General features: G+C 31.8%; 1 protein-coding gene across 1 annotated transcript; it reads right to left on the bottom strand.

The window, feature by feature from the left end:
• Positions 1-5,088: 5,088 nt before the first annotated feature.
• LOC143065074 (ferric-chelate reductase 1-like) lies at positions 5,089-18,062 on the bottom strand. Its single transcript, XM_076238406.1, has 12 exons — positions 17,730-18,062; positions 17,221-17,409; positions 16,399-16,497; positions 15,528-15,678; positions 14,498-14,602; positions 12,559-12,674; positions 11,999-12,076; positions 10,496-10,567; positions 8,835-8,934; positions 7,973-8,143; positions 5,795-5,868; positions 5,089-5,251 (listed from the first exon to the last, which is right to left on the bottom strand). The coding sequence occupies exons 1-12, from the start codon at positions 17,799-17,801 to the stop codon at positions 5,150-5,152; spliced, it is 1,329 nt and encodes a 442-aa protein (XP_076094521.1). The 5' UTR covers positions 17,802-18,062; the 3' UTR covers positions 5,089-5,149.
• Positions 18,063-18,361: the final 299 nt, after the last annotated feature.

The raw sequence follows: 18,361 nt of genomic DNA on the forward strand, positions 1-18,361 counted from the left end.
ATTACATGCAAACAAAACACACATATTAAGACACACATTACAAAAAGACAAAAAGAATGAAAGCACATACATGACATAAGCAAATAAAAAAGTACTGTTAATACAGATAAATTATAAAATCATAGCGAACTAATTTTAGTATAAAAGCAGCAAAAAAAAATAAGCTAAGCTCAAACTAATCACTTGCATGCGCTGCCATTCCAGGTCCGTATTAGATTAGAAAATTGACTTCGAGAATTTTCCTGTCTTATGTGGTTTGGTAGCTCATTCCATAATTATGCAGCAGTGTCAGTATAACGAAAGGAGTTTAGTCCATATCTTGTAGTTTTTACTCTTGGTATGTCAACCTGTATCCTTCGATCTTTTAAAAATAATAACGTTGAGTTTTGACATGACTTTTCTTGTGTACAATTTTAAATGTTGTTATTCCAATGGTTCTTAGTCTGCGAATTTTTAAAGGTGGAAGTTTAGAAGTCAAAAGTAAATTTCTATAGCTGCTTATATATTCCTCATATATGAAGCGGAGAGCTCTTTCCTGATTTTTTTTCATTTTTTGTGTGGTTTTTTTTTCACTACAGAAATGCCAAAATACCGGACAATAATTAAATTCGAAAGAACGAAAGAGAAGTAAGCTATTAGACGTCCCAACCTGTCCCAACCTGTCCCAAAACTGCGCGCTGAAACCAAATCAGAATGGGACCGTGAGAAACCTACTTTGAAAACGAATGTAGAATAAATATCTTTTATAGTTGATTTCTATAAATCTGAGACTAAGGTACTGAACATAGTCTCAGTGTCACTTTTTTTTTATTATAGGGAACACTTCAACGATGTAGGCAGTGAACAGAATGATTATACTGTATACATATTCAAACAAGGGAGCATATCAGAACAACTCAAGATGGGTATTTTACCAGTATTTAGAACAAGGGAACAAGGTATAAATCTATCAACTTCAGAGGAATAACTATGTTGCCAGTTATATGCAAGATAATGGAAAAGAAACTATCATCAAAGAACGAATAAAAACATGTCAAAGAAACCCCACCCTATATATACACATGGAAAAAAGTATTGCAACACCTTGATTTTTTAAAACTTGAAAAATCACCCTCTTTTTTTGGATGAAATATAATAAAATATTTGTATAATATTATTGAAACATAGTTTATGATAACATTGGCATTGAAATGAACAAAAAATAATTGAAAAAAAAATGATTTATATAACCACAATTTTAATAACAAAATGAAGTGTTTTTGTACAAAAAAATGCATTTTACAACTTTTACTGTAGTCGAACTCTACAATGTCAGACATTTCAAAATTAATCTTCAGATGACTGTTGACATCATGGTTGATCGTTATACGGCAAAGAATTAGTACTTTGTGCGCAGCCTCCATTCAAACGGATAACCTCATCTAAACGTCTTCTGATTCCTGCCATAAATCGACTAATTTGTTGCTAAGGTAGCAGCAACCATTTCTGATGAAGGGCATTGTTTATTTCATGATGTGTTTGAACTGGGGTGTCCTTTCGCGCACTTTCCATCCAATAGTGTCCCATATATGCTCGATATGGTTCAAATCCGGGCTACAATCGGGCAAAGGAAGATGAACCGAATTCTATTGGAACAATGGATCTTCCTCCACGATGCTAATTTCCAACTTTGGCGAGCTCTGCACTACAGTTGATACGGAAAACTGTGTGTCTGTTCGTAAGCAAATGTCTCCGAAATGTTCTTATCGCACGATAACCAGTAGCGATGAGTCGATCTCGACCAGTTCTTGTTAAAAGGCTCCTGTATGCCCACCACTCTCTTTTTAGGATTGTCTTGTATGCAATGGGTTTCCTTCTGACCAACCTTCATTATGTTTGATTTTCTCTAGCAAATGGTATAGGGGGTCTTCATTACCTCGGAAGGTCTTTAACATCGTTTATTGCCTGATTTTTATTCTCAAAACGACTTATAGTGGAATGGCCATTACCAACAATACGTGCAGTTGTTACCGCGACATACCTGCTTCTCTCATGCTGATAATCTGCCATCTTGCTGCAGTTAAGAGTTGGCATGGACCCATTACAAGGTGTCAATCACATAACTTTAAAAACTTGGTTATTTAAAGTGTTGAAAACAATGAGGATAAAAACATCTGTTTTGCTGTTTACGGGTACAGTAGCTGCATGTGCAGATAAAAACTTATCGAGTAGATATTTATTGATTAAACTCAGGTGATACTTAAATAATGTTTAACTAGTTCTATTTTACCAAATTATATCACAAAAAAATAAAGTGTTTTTTTAATTTCAATTTCAATTTGGTGTTGCAATACTTTTTTCCATGTGTATATATGCATATAATTATATGGTAGACTACGAACTGCAACTCACAAAAGATATACCGCGACAACCACATGCTTCGTATGGTATTATCAGTAGACATTCATGACAATTAAATGGGGACTGATTAAAGGATCTGCAAGAGGAAATGTTTAAAACAATCAAATCCTTGAGTCCATATAATTTCCAATTGCAAAGTGCAACAGTAAAAAATGTCTGGTAGTAAAATTTGCTGCTGTACTTTGTTTCGTGTAGTAAGAGGCATATTCCTGTATTCGCCATTCTGTGTGTTTTGTTGGATGCATTTCTTTTTTTATCGATCTGATGAGGTAAACCGTTTTTAACTGATTTTTATAGTTTATTCTTACATTGTACTGTTTCAGGTTAGGAGAGGGTTGGCGCGTCCAAACGAGTTTAACCCCGCCATATTCTATATGTGCATGTCCCGAGACGTACGCGGCGGTAATTTGGTGGTTGTCGTTTGTTGCTATGAATAACATATTTGTTTGTGTTGATTATTATATATAAAATTTAGTCCTGGTATCTATGATGAGTGTATTTGTACATACATTAGACCAATAGTTTTCTCGTTTGAACTATTTAACATTTGTCATGTCGGTGCCTTTTATAGCTGACTATGTGGTATGCGCTTTGCTCATTGTTGAAGGCCGTACGGTTACCTATAGTTGTTAATTTCCTTGTCATTTGGACTCTTTTGCAGAGATTTCCATTGGCAAATATACAACATCTTCGCATTTTATATATAATCCTAAACATCTCACACAATTAAACAGCGTAAACAGTAACCTAACGACCAGACCTGTAAAATTGGGTCTAATGATACACCATCAACGTAGAAAGCCACGCATCTTCTTGAAAATTTCAGTAAAAAAAATATTTTCATGCATGGTTAATTTATAAATGTTAAGATTTTGTGTTTTGGTCTGTTTTTCAAGATCAAAGAAACAATATAGGTTGACTATATTTGGTGTTTTGAACGATTGTAAGGTGTACATTATTTGGATGGAGAGTTGTCTCATTGGCACACATACCACATCTTCCTATATCTATGCGTGTCTAGCCGATATCATCGTACCTTCACATCATTGTCATGGTTATATGGTAATTTTTTAGTTTTTGTGGTTTGGTCTGTTTTTCAAATAATAATAACAAAAGGTCAACTATATTTGGTGAATGTAATTTAATTGTAAGGTGTATATGTCTGTTAGACAGTTTTAATGCGACCTTGACCTCATTGCCATGGATCTTTAGAAAGGTTTATTTTTTTGTGTTCCTTTTAGAACAACCTTTATCTTTAAGACTTTTAACAGAAAATCAATGGTTAGTAAAGCAAGCGAGACATGTCAGCGTGTGCACACTTGTTTCAATGACTATATAGACAATACGTCAACTATATTAGTATTTGGTGCATGTAATGATTGTATGGTGTTCATGTGTTAAACAGTTTTTATGTGATCTTGACTTAATTGTCATGGATCTTTTGCAATGTTAAGTTTTTGTCATACTTGTAGAACAACATTTATCTTATTGACATTTTTGACATAAAATAAATGATCAGTAAAGCAGACGAGACATTTCAACGTGTGCACTATTGTTTCAAATACTATTAGCAATATGTCAACTATATTTAGTGTATGTAATGTTTGGAAGTACATGTCTGTCTGGTAAAAATTATCTCACATGATCCTTACCCTCATTTTAAAGTTAAATTGTTCAATGTTAAGTTTCTGTAGTTTTACCTTCTGCTCAGATGCGATAAGCAGTAGATCAACTATTTGTGGTGTGCATATTACTTCTTGTACTATGAATATTTATAATGTTTATTGCATATCTTTGATATATCACGAATATTTATGTTTTTGTTATTATTTAGATCTTTAAGAAATATAAAAAGAAACATGATCTTGAACTTTGTATAAACTTATTAATACAAGCGTTTCCTCGATATGGATATGGAGGAAAATTGTTAAAATGTTCAGGTGTTTTATTATTTTCTTACTAAAAAGTAAAATCACAAAAATATTGAACTCCGAAGAAAATTCAAAACGGAAATCTCTAATATCAAAGCTCAAGCACATCAAACGAATGGACAACAACTGCCATGTTCATGACTTGGTACAGGCATTTTCTTATGTAGAAAATGGTGGATTAAACCTGGTTTTAAAGCTAGTTTAACCTCTCACGTGTATGACAGTCGCATCAAATTCCATTATATTGACAACGATGTGTGAACAAAACAAACAGATACAATAGGTATTAATGTCACAAATAGGGTCACAACAGCAACAAGAGCCCCGCCAACAACTGGGGTGATCTCAGGTGCTCTTGGAGGGTAAGTAGATCCTGCTCCACATATGGCACCCGCCGTGATGCTCATGTTATTACAAAACCGATAAATAGTTTTATTCACATTTGTAAAAGGGAAACGGGATTGTAGTAACGACATAAGGAACATATCCGATATCATTCTTTGTTACAAGCACATACTTTTATATGCAGTTTGCCATTGAAAGATATTCAAATATTATATTAGTTTTTTTTTTTTTTTTTTTTTTAAAGATATTCAATATAATAATAACGAAACCAACCACCGCAAAAGCTGCAACAACAACAATTCTGATATCACAATATGGCAAAAAAAAAAACATTTTTACAACAAAGTGCATTAAATTTACCTCCGACACATCGAAGTCACATACAAATGCACATCAAAATATTAAAAAAAAATGTTGTTTAGAAATTTATTCAGAGTTATATAACACAGAAAAATTCCGTTACAAGTATAGTTTTATGAAGATGTTGATGTTGTTACCAATATTACCATAACAAGGGTAAATGTCAAGGCAATAAATACATGGACGGAAAGAAGTATTTTCCTGAGTTTCCATGCCTGAAAATAAAATTAAAAAATTAAAAAGTAAAATCACAAAAATACTGAGCTCCGAGGAAAATTCAAAAAGAACAGTCCCTATAAATCAAATGGCAAAACCAAAAGCTTAAACACATCAAACGAATGGATAAAAACTGTCATATTACTGACTTAGCACATGCATTTTCTTATGTAGAACATGGTGGATTGAACCTTATTTTATAGCTAGTTAAACCTCTCACTTTATTTTTTTGGGTTCTGTTAAAGAACTAACTTTAACGAGTAAGCTCATATCAATTAATTCGAAGTTTTGCCTAACAAATGTTTTGTCCCTTCGAAGGTCAACACGACTTTGTTTTTCAAGAATGATTCCTTGTGAAAAAAATCTAACTAAAGCTTTCTCATTGTGACATATAATATTAATTTACGATTCAATCCGTGTATCATCAAGATTAAAAAAAAACACAACATTTGAAGAGTGTTCTATAAAGGGCTTTTAAGTTTAAAAAATAATAAAATCATCATCTATTCTTTATCTCGTGTCTAATAAATTCATTGACTTACATATGGAGGTCTAGCGGTTTCTATATTTTGTGGTGATGATTTGTTGTCTCTTGGTATTTTATGCATTTCATTCGCTGTCAAATAAAACATCAGATTATATTAAAATCAATAAAGGAAAAAAATCCTATGCATACTATAAAGTTTGTATATTAATGGACTGTTTAAGTCATAGACAAGGTATGAAACCGATTAAAATGCAAGTCGTAATCTGAATCTTAAGATTTCATACATATCACCGATAGTATAAACTTTTCCCTCTATGCGTAGATCACCACTATACCAGCACGCTGCCACAGTACTGTATATAACTCATCATAAATACCAGGCTAAATATGTGATTAAAATGTGTGTTCGAACAATCAGATATGATAAAATAAAATAAAACCATACAAGTTGACGTATTAAATAGAACTAATTATGATAAAAGATGGTTATGGTTCGTTCCTGTGTGTGTTGAATTGTCGTTTGTTTTTGTTGCAGTTCAGTGTTTCTGTTGTTTCACTGTTTTCCTCTTATAGTTGATATATTTATCTCGGTAATAGTTTGTAACCCGGATTTGTGTTCTCTTAATCGATGTATGACTTTCAAACAGCGGTATACTACTGTTGCCTTTATTTTTCAAAGTTCTTATGTTCCTATAGGTTATACTAGTTTTGACCATCATTAAACTACTATGGCCTTTTATCAAGCATACTCAAAGTTAGAAAAAAGATCAGAAATGCAGAAAGCAGTAATAATACTTAATATGATAACATTGATTAGTTACACGGCACATGAACCATATGATATAAACTGTTCATATAAGCTTTTAAAATATATAATGGCGTAAGGCTCATGGAAGAAAACAAAAAGTAAAATAACAAAAGTATTGAACTCAGAGTGAAATTCAAAACGGAAAGTCTCTAATCAAAAAGGCAAAATCAAAAGCTCAAACACATCAAACGAATGGATAACAATTGTTATATTCATGACTTTGTACAGGCATTTTCTTATGTAGATAATGGTGTATTAAACCTGGTTTTAAAGCTAGTTAATCCTTCACTTGTGTGACAGTTTCCTTATATTGATAACGAAGTGTGAACAAAACAAACAGACATAATAGGTTACATGAGTTTATGAGTTTGACTGTCCCTTTAGTATCTTTCGTCCCTCTTTTACAAAGCTATTTTAAAACAACCAATGGGCATATGGACATGCATGCCGCTATTCTTAATTAAAAACCATTGTACAATCGCTAGGATTCCGTCTATTTGACGATAAAGTCTAGAAAATCAAAATAACACTAAATTTAGGGTATCTGAATCGATTAAATGAATTTACTCTAATAAGAAATTCTAAAATCCGAAAATCATAAAGTCTTGCATGTGAAAGGGACATTTAATGAATAGCAAAGACCTCTAAAGTAAACTTTGCCTGATAATAATAGAATCTTAGTTACTTTAAAATAATTTTGAAATGTGGAAATTTATGAAATAAATGTTATGAAGCATGTCATTAGCGAAGCACTGATCACTAGGCTGATGAAATTGTTTAGGGGACTACAGTCTACATAGCGACATCTATGCAGTACTGGAAAATGAAAATTACTCATTATAAATGTAGTGTGTCCATAACGCTTCCCCATTTTATCCTGCCCAGGAACGTTCAAAACAATAAATCTGAAAGCAGTTTATGTATACAGCCGGACCAAACAGATAAGGCCAATATAAGTGAGATGAACATTATTTTGTTTTTAAATTTAGAAAATTTATGAAATGCTAGTAATAAGCCCTGAGAGTGATATAGAACTGACTGATGATAGCACCAATGACTAACAGTCTACCAGTATCAGGTTAGATTCAATGCTAAAACGAAATAAAACTGTTTAAATCTGGCATTCCTAAATGAGAACTCTGGATTTAATCCTGTAAGCCGATAATGTATAGTGAATACTGATGAGCAATATGACAAAAACTGACAATAACATTGTACCGTACAAGGCGAACTTATGCGGATGGAGTTGGACACTTTTTCCCTATTAAAATTGAAGTAAATTGTTTGGAATCAAATTGAGTTGTTATATGATAAAGATATGAGAAGATTCTTCTTAATTATGAACCACTATGATAGACTAAACAAGCTCAAGGAATCACACAATACCATTATAATAAAAAAATTCATCTGGTGTTGGTAACTTACAGTTTAATTGATACGTTTCCTCCTGCTTTATTATATACTTTTCTTTTATGAGAAGAACTTCAAAAATGACGATCATTAGGCATTTCAGCACTTCATGAACGATTAAAAAATAAAAAGCAGTTTTGGTTACATTCGCCTTCTTTAGTTGTATTCCAATGAAAATATTAACAGCTGAAAAAGAACGAACAACGACTTCTTGACAATCTGTGTTCAGACAAAGTTGTAACAACGACAATCAACACAACACCGATTCATGAGCAAATACAACATGCATAATCATACACAATATTAACAATTAATATCTTCTTATTTTGAAGAGCATAATAATTTGTCATTTTCAACAAAACAAACTGGCAATATAGCTTACAATTTAAGAAAGAATCCGGTTTACTGTGATTGATAGGTATCAAATACAAGAGATGCCATTTGGTAATCATGCAGTAAATTAAATATTCATGCAAAAATGATAAAATACATGGTATCGTATGTTGTCATCTAAGTGTCTGTTGTTTATATTTGTCGTTTGGTAGCTGTCTTATTATTATCTAACCCCTCACCGCATTCAGTTCTCACAAGAAACTTTTCTCCATTCACAGGTTTAACTTCTTGGTAATAAAGTATTGCAAGAAAAGCATCTATTGACGTTGACAACAAGTGAGATCATAAGTTTGAAGTGGCACTTTATGAGTTGCAGTTATCAATGCTATGAGTTTTCTTAAAAAATCGTAAATTGCTTTGCAGTGTTTGTGCTGTGGATGTCATATTTCCATTCAATCAAAGTCACTTTGGTCATCTTTATAACGGAGCCGTTTACAATGTTCTCTGTTTGAATTAATTCATTTAACTATAAACTTGTACTTACACCCTAATATTAATGAACCGAGTCCCACAATACAATGAGCACAGTAGAAAACAGGTCTGTATTTACTGTCCATGTCCGGTCTTAATATACCAAGTATTGGCTAAAATATAATAAAACAGTATCAAAATAGCGTATTTAAAAAAAAGTAACATATTGATATAAAATTTATTACAACAATTTGTGCTACAACTAGAATGTGTAACTGTATGGTTAAGATATTCCACCTTCATATAAGAAGCTATAATCTGGGCATCAAAAGAAAAAGACACATGACAAGAAAAAGTTTATGAACGATCAGTTGAAGAAAAAACAAAATATTTTTGATAACAAGAAGGAAGTGCAAGAAAGGGTTGACAAAGGTACAGTTGCTACTTATAAACGGTAAAACATCAATATTTCAAATTCAACCGGATAAATGCAATCAACTTAGTAAAAAAAGGAGTGCAGTTGTTTCTTATACGAAAGCCCACTGAATGTTGAAAATCATGTCATTTCATTAAAAAAAGAGCATTAAACATATTGTTAAATAAAAATAAGTAAAATCATTTTTGGGTGTTCACTAAATTGTTATTTCGATATATATTAAATTGTAGTTCTCGAATACTTTTTGATTACATTAACTCATCAAGATATTTTATAGATCCTCTATAATGCAACAGAAACCCGATTAATATTTAACAAATACAAAAACAAAAACAAAAACATAGTTTCTCAGGTAAAACACAAAAGAGTGTCTTATATCTCTTCAATTTGCCATAGAGTTAACCATTTTTTTAAATGAAAAGTTTTCAATGCCTAATAGTCAAGTCATCTGTTATTATTCGATCTATCAATAGTTTGTGCACATGCAGTCTAATTAAAAACCGATCTCTCATCGCTCCCGTTTTCTGATTTGTCGCGTGTCAGATCTAACGAAACCCGCTTTGAGGTCACATGTGAGTGAAATAGAAGTGATGAATTTATAACGATATGCAAATGAGTTGACGACCTATTTATAAGCCAATCAAAAAAGTTTATAAAATATTTTGACTGACAATTTCGTTGTAAATAAAATGAGTTATATCCCTTTACCTTACGATAAACTTTCAAGATCGTGGAAGACTCAATTTCATTGGCCGAAAAAGACACACCTACGAGGTCACTCACATGTGACCTCAAAGCGGGTTTCGTTAGATCTCCCACGCGACAAATCAGAAAACGGGAGCGATGAGAGATCGGTTTTTAATTAGATTGGTGCACATGAGATGGCGAAGCTTAATTCGAAATGGTAGCATCGGTTGTAGACTTAGAGCAGTTCATTTCGGATCGTGCACTTTATCTCCAACCTTTGTCAGAACTCTAACTTTACATTAAGATGAGAAAGATCATATCTAAGGGAACATGTGTAGTAAGTTTCAAGCTAATCGAACTAAAACTTCACCAACAACTATCTTGTCAAAAAACTTTAACCTGAAGCGGAACAGACGGATGGACGAACGAACGAACGGATGACCGATTGGACGAACGTACAAACAAAAGAACGCACAGACCTAAACACATAATGCCCCTCTACGAGTAGAAATGTCGTTATTATGCACGAATCATTGAATAAGAACTAGCGAGAATGTTACTGAGATTGAGCAGCGCAAGATCAGAAAATAGAATGTTATTTAAATACTTACATTTATTATGACCAAACAAAGAATAGTGATGCCCATAATTGGATGAGCATTTTCAAATCGTGTATCACCAATCTAAAACAAGAATTAGTGTATGAAGTTATATTTAACGTACGATTCCAACGTACCAAACAACAATAGAACGAAATATTTGATTACTAAGAAGGCAGTTGGATTCAATTATGACTACGCAAACGGATTTTTTTTTAAATAATGACGAACAAGTTTTGTATGCTTCAAGACAGTTCGGAGGTGTCTGTCGTGATTAATGGAATAAACAAGTGCTTCAAATCATAGAGCAATATGATAAGGACTAGTTCAAGCCTTACATCTCTTATATACCAGGCTTGGAATGTATCCAAATATAACTGAAATATAAAGCGAACTTTGCTCAGTACGGTATACTATTTGTACAGAACTATATCCTCCATCATTTGTCCTTACTTTTGACTAGATAAGTTACCGTTTTGTGTCAGTAAATGCTGGAACCCGTAATGTAATATGTAGCATTGCTTAATATTATCGGTATAAATAACATGAAATATCATCCGATGATACATCACTGCAATCAAACAATGACATCTTCTACATCTTAATGTTTTTGCTTCAATGTTTTACCAATTTCTTTTCTAATATAAAAATGTAATTTTAAAAATCACGAACTTAACCATATGAACAAAGGTTATATTTGAAATGAATTGTTTAAGAACACCTCATTTTATTCAAATGTAGGTTTATCTGTTCAGCACAAGTTTTATGTTGGTACACATAAACAAATGTACTAGTATGTGTTTTTGCTGTCAACATTTTTGATCTATAAGAAACAACAAGATGTGGAACGACTTCAACTATTTGTAGGAGACATGAGAAAGTTGCAAGGCACTATTTAAAAAAAAAAAAACATATCAAATATAGATAAAAGAAGATGTGGTATGAGTTCAAATGAACAACTCTCCATCAAAGGCACAATTAATAAAAGTAAACCATTTTAGGTCAAGGTACGGTCTACAACACATAGCCCCTTGTTTATATCTATATTTTAAAGCATCTTTAAGCTATTAGAATTTTGCAAAGAATTATTTATCAATATAGATAATATTCAATCAATTAAATTCATAACCAGTAACTCCATTAATATGGTAAGTGTCACTGTGTGGTGGAAACTTGTAGATATTAGTTCTGAAACTTATAAATCATGGTTTATATGTCTCTGATACACTTATATGCTAATGTTAAAAACTAGCAACACATTTCTTACTTTTAAAAATCCACAAATGATCACTTACTTTTAAAGATCCACAAATGATCACTTACTTTTAAAGATCCACAAATGATCACTTACTTTTAAAGATCCACAAATGATCACTTACTTTTAAAGATCCACAAATGATCACTTTTAAAGATCCACAAATGATCACTTACTTTTAAAGATCCACAAATGATCACTTACTTTTAAAAATCCACAAATGATCACTTACTTTTAAAGATCCACAAATGATCACTTACTTTTAAAGATCCACGAATAACGACACAAATGGAAGTAATTGTCAAAACAGCTCCAATACTCATAAGAAGTCTGTGAACCTGGAAATCACATTGTCAGCTATAAAGAACTTTAAAATCAAATAACATAAAATAAACTTTAAATTGATAAAATAGCATAGAATACAATACAGTAAAACATAAGCTCTTTGGAGCTTCTAAAACCAACATAAACACTTCAATCGTAACATGAATACTGTCAATAATAAGGTTGATACAATGTTTTATTGCAGTTTAACTACACATTTGAAGCAGAAACTTACTTGTATCTACTTTTTTGTGAGCATCAGCATTTACTCATAGTTTAAGTTGGTCTAAAGTTAAGTTAAATTTTGCAAAACAGAAGGGAAGTTAAATTTTTAACAGGAGGGCTTTTCATATTCTTCATGGTGTGATATGTCTTGTTTAGAGTAAAAATTGTCCGAAAGTCGAGACTACATGCATAAATTACAGTAATTAAAACGAAAATGTTGGCAAACAAGGAATAATTGTGCAAATCTCACAAATGCTATAAAACAATTTACCTGAAACCATACTGAAGAACCAAAAATCTGTTTTCTTGACCAGAGTGGTTTAAAGTATCTTACAATCATATTTCCGATATTCATAAAACACATCCAGGCAATAATGGCTAACGAACCTGAAAAAGCAAATCTAGTAGTATTAGCGTAAACGAAAATATAGGACGTATGCTAGACCAAAAGAATTTTCTGACCATGATTTTTATTTACTACGTAGAAATAAAAAAAGATTTCAATATTATAGTATTTAACACTTTTTCTTTGTGTTGTCGGTGTGTTAACTGCTGTCGATTAACTCAAAAACTAAATACTAGTAATACTCCAAGGAATTTTAAGTTTGTTGGTCAGCCGCCCAGTTTCAAAATCAATTAACCTTTAGAAAAATGTGCTCGAGTTGCAGGACAATAAATTTCGTTTAAATTTGCCATCATCACATGTTCATCAACTTATTACTGTATATATTGACCATCTTATCATAATCTTAATGTTTGACTTGTGTAGAGAAATATCGGCACTGGCATCCATCGCCAACAATGTAGCAAAACATGAAAGCCTGTTTGAGATTGCGGGAATTATAAAAGCGCAACCACATTATGTCGGAATGGCGACGTCAAATCTAAAACTTTGTACAGGAAAAATTAATTGACAAAAATACCGAACTCCGACAAAAATACTCTACGAAAAGTCCCTATGCAAATGACAAAATCAAAAGCTCAAACGATTGGATAACAACTGTTATATTCCTGACTTGGTACAGGAATTTTCTTATGTATAAACCTGGTTTTAACGTCTAACTAAACCTCTCACTTGTATAACAGTCACGGAAAATTCCATTACAAGAGTGCCACTGTATATACATGATTAAAAATCATTGCAAAATCTCTCTGAGGGAGTCATAGTTTTTCTGCTACTATACATAGTTCTACTCCCTACAATATATTTTAGGAGAGAGGCGTAAGAATCATTAAAAATACTGTTGAAGTTGTAACCTTTAAACGTGGAGTTAGTGTTGCTCTTTTTAAACAACTTTCATGCAATAACAAAAAAAAATAATTTAATAAACAGCTGTGCCATGTGCGCATGACACGCCCGTCGTCTTGTGTAGAAGTTTTATGCAAAATCATAAATGGTTTCTGAGAAAGTTTTAAGCAATAACCATATATTGTTTTTGAGATACGGCAGGACATGTGAAACCCCTCCTGTTTTTTTTTTATTACAAAAAACTTAATATCACTAAAATAAAATTTTGAATCAAAACCAAAAAAAGAATACAGATCTTGCGATTAATATAACAAAGAAGTGCGTTAAGTTTTAAGCAATAATCATAAATTGTTTTTGAGATACGGCGCGACACGTAAACAAAAAACTCCCTCTTTTTTACAAAATACTCAATAACTCAAAAATAAAATTTTGAATCATCACCAAAAAGTATACAGATCTTAAGATAAATATAATAAAGAAGTGTGTAAAGTTTTAAGCAATAATCAAAAATCGTTTTTGAGATACAGCGCTACATGTGAAAAAAACCCTCCCCCTTTTTTACAAAATACTGAATAACTCAAAAATGAAATTTTGAATCATCACCAAAAAGTATACAGATCTTAAGATTAATATAACTAAGAAGTGTGTAAAGTTTTAAGCAATAATCAAAAAATCGCTTTTGAGATACGGTGCGACATGTGAAAAAAAACACACCCCTGTTTTAGTTACAAAGTGTCGTCAAAATTTTGACGGGCGTATAAAAATGTAAATAGATCAAAACTTTCAATTCTTCCAATTTAACCTATATTAAAGTGTAAAATACACTTCGGTACTTCGACATACAGTCTTATTATAAAAACAAATCTGTCTGAAATAAGCACATATTTTATAAAAGTTAGTTTGATTAATTTATATAGTGTATCTAATAGTGTTATAAACGTTAATATATGAATACAGTTACCATGTGCCTTTATTCTGGAAGGTTCGCCTTGTCCTACTTCAGCAACGGATTTTAGATCCACCTTCTCTGAAGACAGTGAATATGTGTGATGTTTTGATTTTATTCCTACAATCAGAGGTGCATAACTTATGAGTTGCACACTTGCTAATATTTTAACATATAATATGTTTATTACTTATATTAATTATAGCCACGGTAAAAAAAAAATCAAATTAAAGCTGTTATCTTTTACAGACATCAATCTAAACACTGGATACATCAGTTTTTATTTGTGTAAAGGATAAAACACTAGTGAAATGTTTACTGGTATCTATGATGAGTTTATTTGTAACCACTGGATCGATGCCACTGCTGGTGGAGATTTATTTCCCCGAGGGTATCATTAGCCCAGTAGTCATCACTTCTGAGTTGACTTGAGTTATCATTGATATGTTCATAATTATAAACTAACCGTTAACAAAACTTTGAAATTTTGAAAAACTAAGGCTTTTCTACCTCAGGAATAGATTACCCTAGCTGTATTTGGCAAAACTTTTAGGAATTTCTGGTCTTCAATGCTCTTCAACTTCGTACTCTATTTGGCCTTTTAAACATTTTTGATTCGGGCGTCACTGATGAGTCTTTTAGACGAAACGCTCGTCTGAATATACCATTTTAATCCTGGTATCTATGAAGAGTTAGTTTATCAATATACTAAATAAAATGACAAAAAAAGTATGCTATTGTACAGTGTCTTCAAATATGAACTTTATCTTTCTTAAGAACATACACATTGTATATCAACTGAACTTGGATTATGTTTTGAAGTATTTTGTTCGTGAAAAGTATAGTCTGGAAACTAAATTTTGACGCTCTGAGTTGTTCGATTGTTTTCCTTCCCAAAAATGTTCTAGTTTTGAGGATAAGGATAAGGATTACAGAGCCATCGAAGACTTCAGAAGACAAAACAAACTTTACTTAATCGGGGTTTATAATTTATACATATATTTTTTTCCACACATACCCATACGATTAAGACTACTATAATTACCTCCACTGGTTTTTCCCTGTGCATACATCATGTAGAAATTGGTATTTAGGTCGAACACCTTCGCATCTGTGTTCGAATTTGTCCTATTGAATGTACATGTTACGATGTTGTTCACGTAATAGTGAACCAAATTTGAAAGTCCATTTGTTGGCTAAAAAACAAAAGGTAATTACCACAAAACTGATTGCGAACGAGCAAATTGATACCAATAACAAATGACGAACTATAGCATAAGACTTATTGATCGCGGTTAAATTAACAAATTAACATGTTACAACTCAAGTAATGTTGAAAGTTACTTGAAATGTTTAGTATATCATTTTGCTGGGATTTAGACAAACACCATATTTTCAAGAGTTCCAAACAATAAGTATTTACAACTACAAGTGTTTACAAAGGGAAAGATTCTTTTGATACTAGTAAGCAGTAAACACATAACCAACAATTTGTTTTTTCTTGTAATACATGAAAGTGTCATGACTATCCCTGTTGTAGATGTAAATGAAAAGACACATTACGGTCGTCAGTATACATTTATGGTCTTCTGTAATGCCAGAAGCATTATAACAGCCAGACTCTTGAAGTCAAGAGTAAACATAATCCACAAAAAAATAGTATTTGAAAAGTAAAATTTTAAAAATACAGAACTCGGAAAATTCCTAATCAAATGGCAAAATCAAAAGCTCAAACACATCAAACGAATGGACTGTCATATTTCTGACTTGGTACTGGCATTTTCAAAAATAGAAAATGGTGAATTAAACCTGGTTTTTAAGCTAACATAACATTCATGTCTGATAATTTGATTTTCAGTTAGTTTTATTTTGATATTGTAATATATCTTTTCATATATTAGAGTGAATAAACTTACATTAGTTACTAAGATGTTGTGATGTCCATGATTGTAAGAATTTTCGTAGCTGAAAGATCCACTGTTGGACATTAAACAGGATGAAACACTAGCATCACCCTTTAAAAGTATAAAATCAAGAATAAATATACTGCTTGTAAATACGTACAATGTATATATGAAGTGCTTTGAGGGTTTTATGTGCTAAAAAGTAATCTGAATAGAATTTTTGAACAATTTTTCATTTATTACCAATTGGGTGAATGCCACTGCATGTGGAAATTTAATGACGTCTTTAATCCCGGGGTTTATCTTGCCCTGCAGTCAACACTTTTTGTTTTGACATGGCATGTTATTGATTTGTTCTTTATTTTGTAAATTTATTTGTTAGAAAATCGTGAATCTTTCTAATGACAGAGGTTTTTATACTTCAAGGTATATATTGCCTTAGTTAAATCTGGCACCACCTTTCGGAAATTTCGGTATCGAAAGCTCTTCAAATTTGTGTTTGATATGACCTTCCAACTGTTTTAATTTGAGCGCCATTGATTATCTTAGGAAGACAAAACTCGCGTCCAGCGTACAAAATAATAATAATAAAAACCTTGTATCTTGAGTCTGTACCAATTAAATATTTAACAGCATGAAGAATGAAATGACGCAAGTATACGACATTTCATTTATCTATTTGACGAATAGTGATCCAAAACAGTCAGTAATAAACAAACATACCTTACATGGAATATTTTACAATTAGTGATCTTTACAAAATACAATAATATAATAGAGAAAAACAAAAACATAAAAGAATTTATAAAAGAAGATGGTAGATATATGACATACCATAGTCTGTGTCGGAGACAATCCAAAACACACGTAGTGGTCCGTATTTGTAGACAACGTAGCCTGTATAGTAAATTCTGTCGATGTATTACCACTTAACCAGGATACCAAATATGTACACGATTGTCCATTATCACAGTCACTATAACAACCCTTTGTTTGACCACATTCAGGATTTATTGAGAATGCCTAAAAATAAGTTAGACATATATATTTCTATACTATGGTAAAATTTATCTTGAAAGGTTTTGTGGTTTGATCCCAAACATAAGTTTTAATTGAACTAAGCAAAGTTTGTCCTTATTTAGATATAGGAAGATATGATATGAGTGCCAATGAGACAACTCTCCATCCAAGTAACAATTTATAAAAGTAAACCATTATAGGTGAAGGTACGGTCTTCAACTCCGAGATTTGGCTCACACCGAACAACAAGCTATAAAGGGCCCATAAATGAATTGCCTGTTCTGTTTTAACTACTTTTACTATGACAAAAAGATAAAACTTACATTAGCATGTTTAGAGTGCATAAACAGCATAATTGCAATCACACAGGACACGCAAGATTCAAAGGCCATCATGTTAAAATTTACTGAAATATATTTGAATTATTATAAAAAAATAGTCACAAACAAAAGTGCTGTTACAATTAAATAATCGAATAGGATATAAACCCAAAATACATAAATTAGGAAACAAGTTTCCTAAATACTAAATTACCCCTTCCTGCACACACCATACATGAAATGCAATAATAAATGTAAAATATAAAAAATAAAAAGTTAGCAGTACTGTAAAATTTGTTTCCGAGGAACATTAAATATTATAATGTAATCTGTATTGAAACATTTCTTTTTTATTAATACAAATTATTATCGGACGCTGGTATATAATAAAAGATATCGACTTGCATTTATGATTTAACTAAACAATCGACTCTGGAAAAAGGTGATTAATGGCATTTATTTCAACTTGAAATGAAGAAAAGTATTTACCAGTAACCTGCATAGGATATTTACCTGTAACCGGGTTACTTTTTAACAAAATGTAACAAAAATACTGAACTCCAATGTAAACTAATACCGGGATTAATATAATCAAACGTTTGTTTCAATCGGATAAAAAGGAAAATCACTGTCAT

This window comes from Mytilus galloprovincialis, chromosome 2 (genome assembly GCF_965363235.1).
Source record: "Mytilus galloprovincialis chromosome 2, xbMytGall1.hap1.1, whole genome shotgun sequence".
NCBI classification, from domain to species: Eukaryota; Metazoa; Mollusca; class Bivalvia; order Mytilida; family Mytilidae; genus Mytilus; species Mytilus galloprovincialis.

Coding starts and splice junctions, on each gene's coding strand:
- LOC143065074 (XM_076238406.1), bottom strand. CDS start 17,801: ATGATGGCCTTTGAATCTTGCGTGTCCTGTGTGATTGCAATTATGCTG. Junction 10,568..11,998: donor TTATTCGTGGATCTTTAAAA/GTAAGTGATCAT, acceptor TTCTTGTTTTAG/ATTGGTGATACACGATTTGA. Junction 8,935..10,495: donor TTTGTTTGGTCATAATAAAT/GTAAGTATTTAA, acceptor ATTATATTTTAG/CCAATACTTGGTATATTAAG.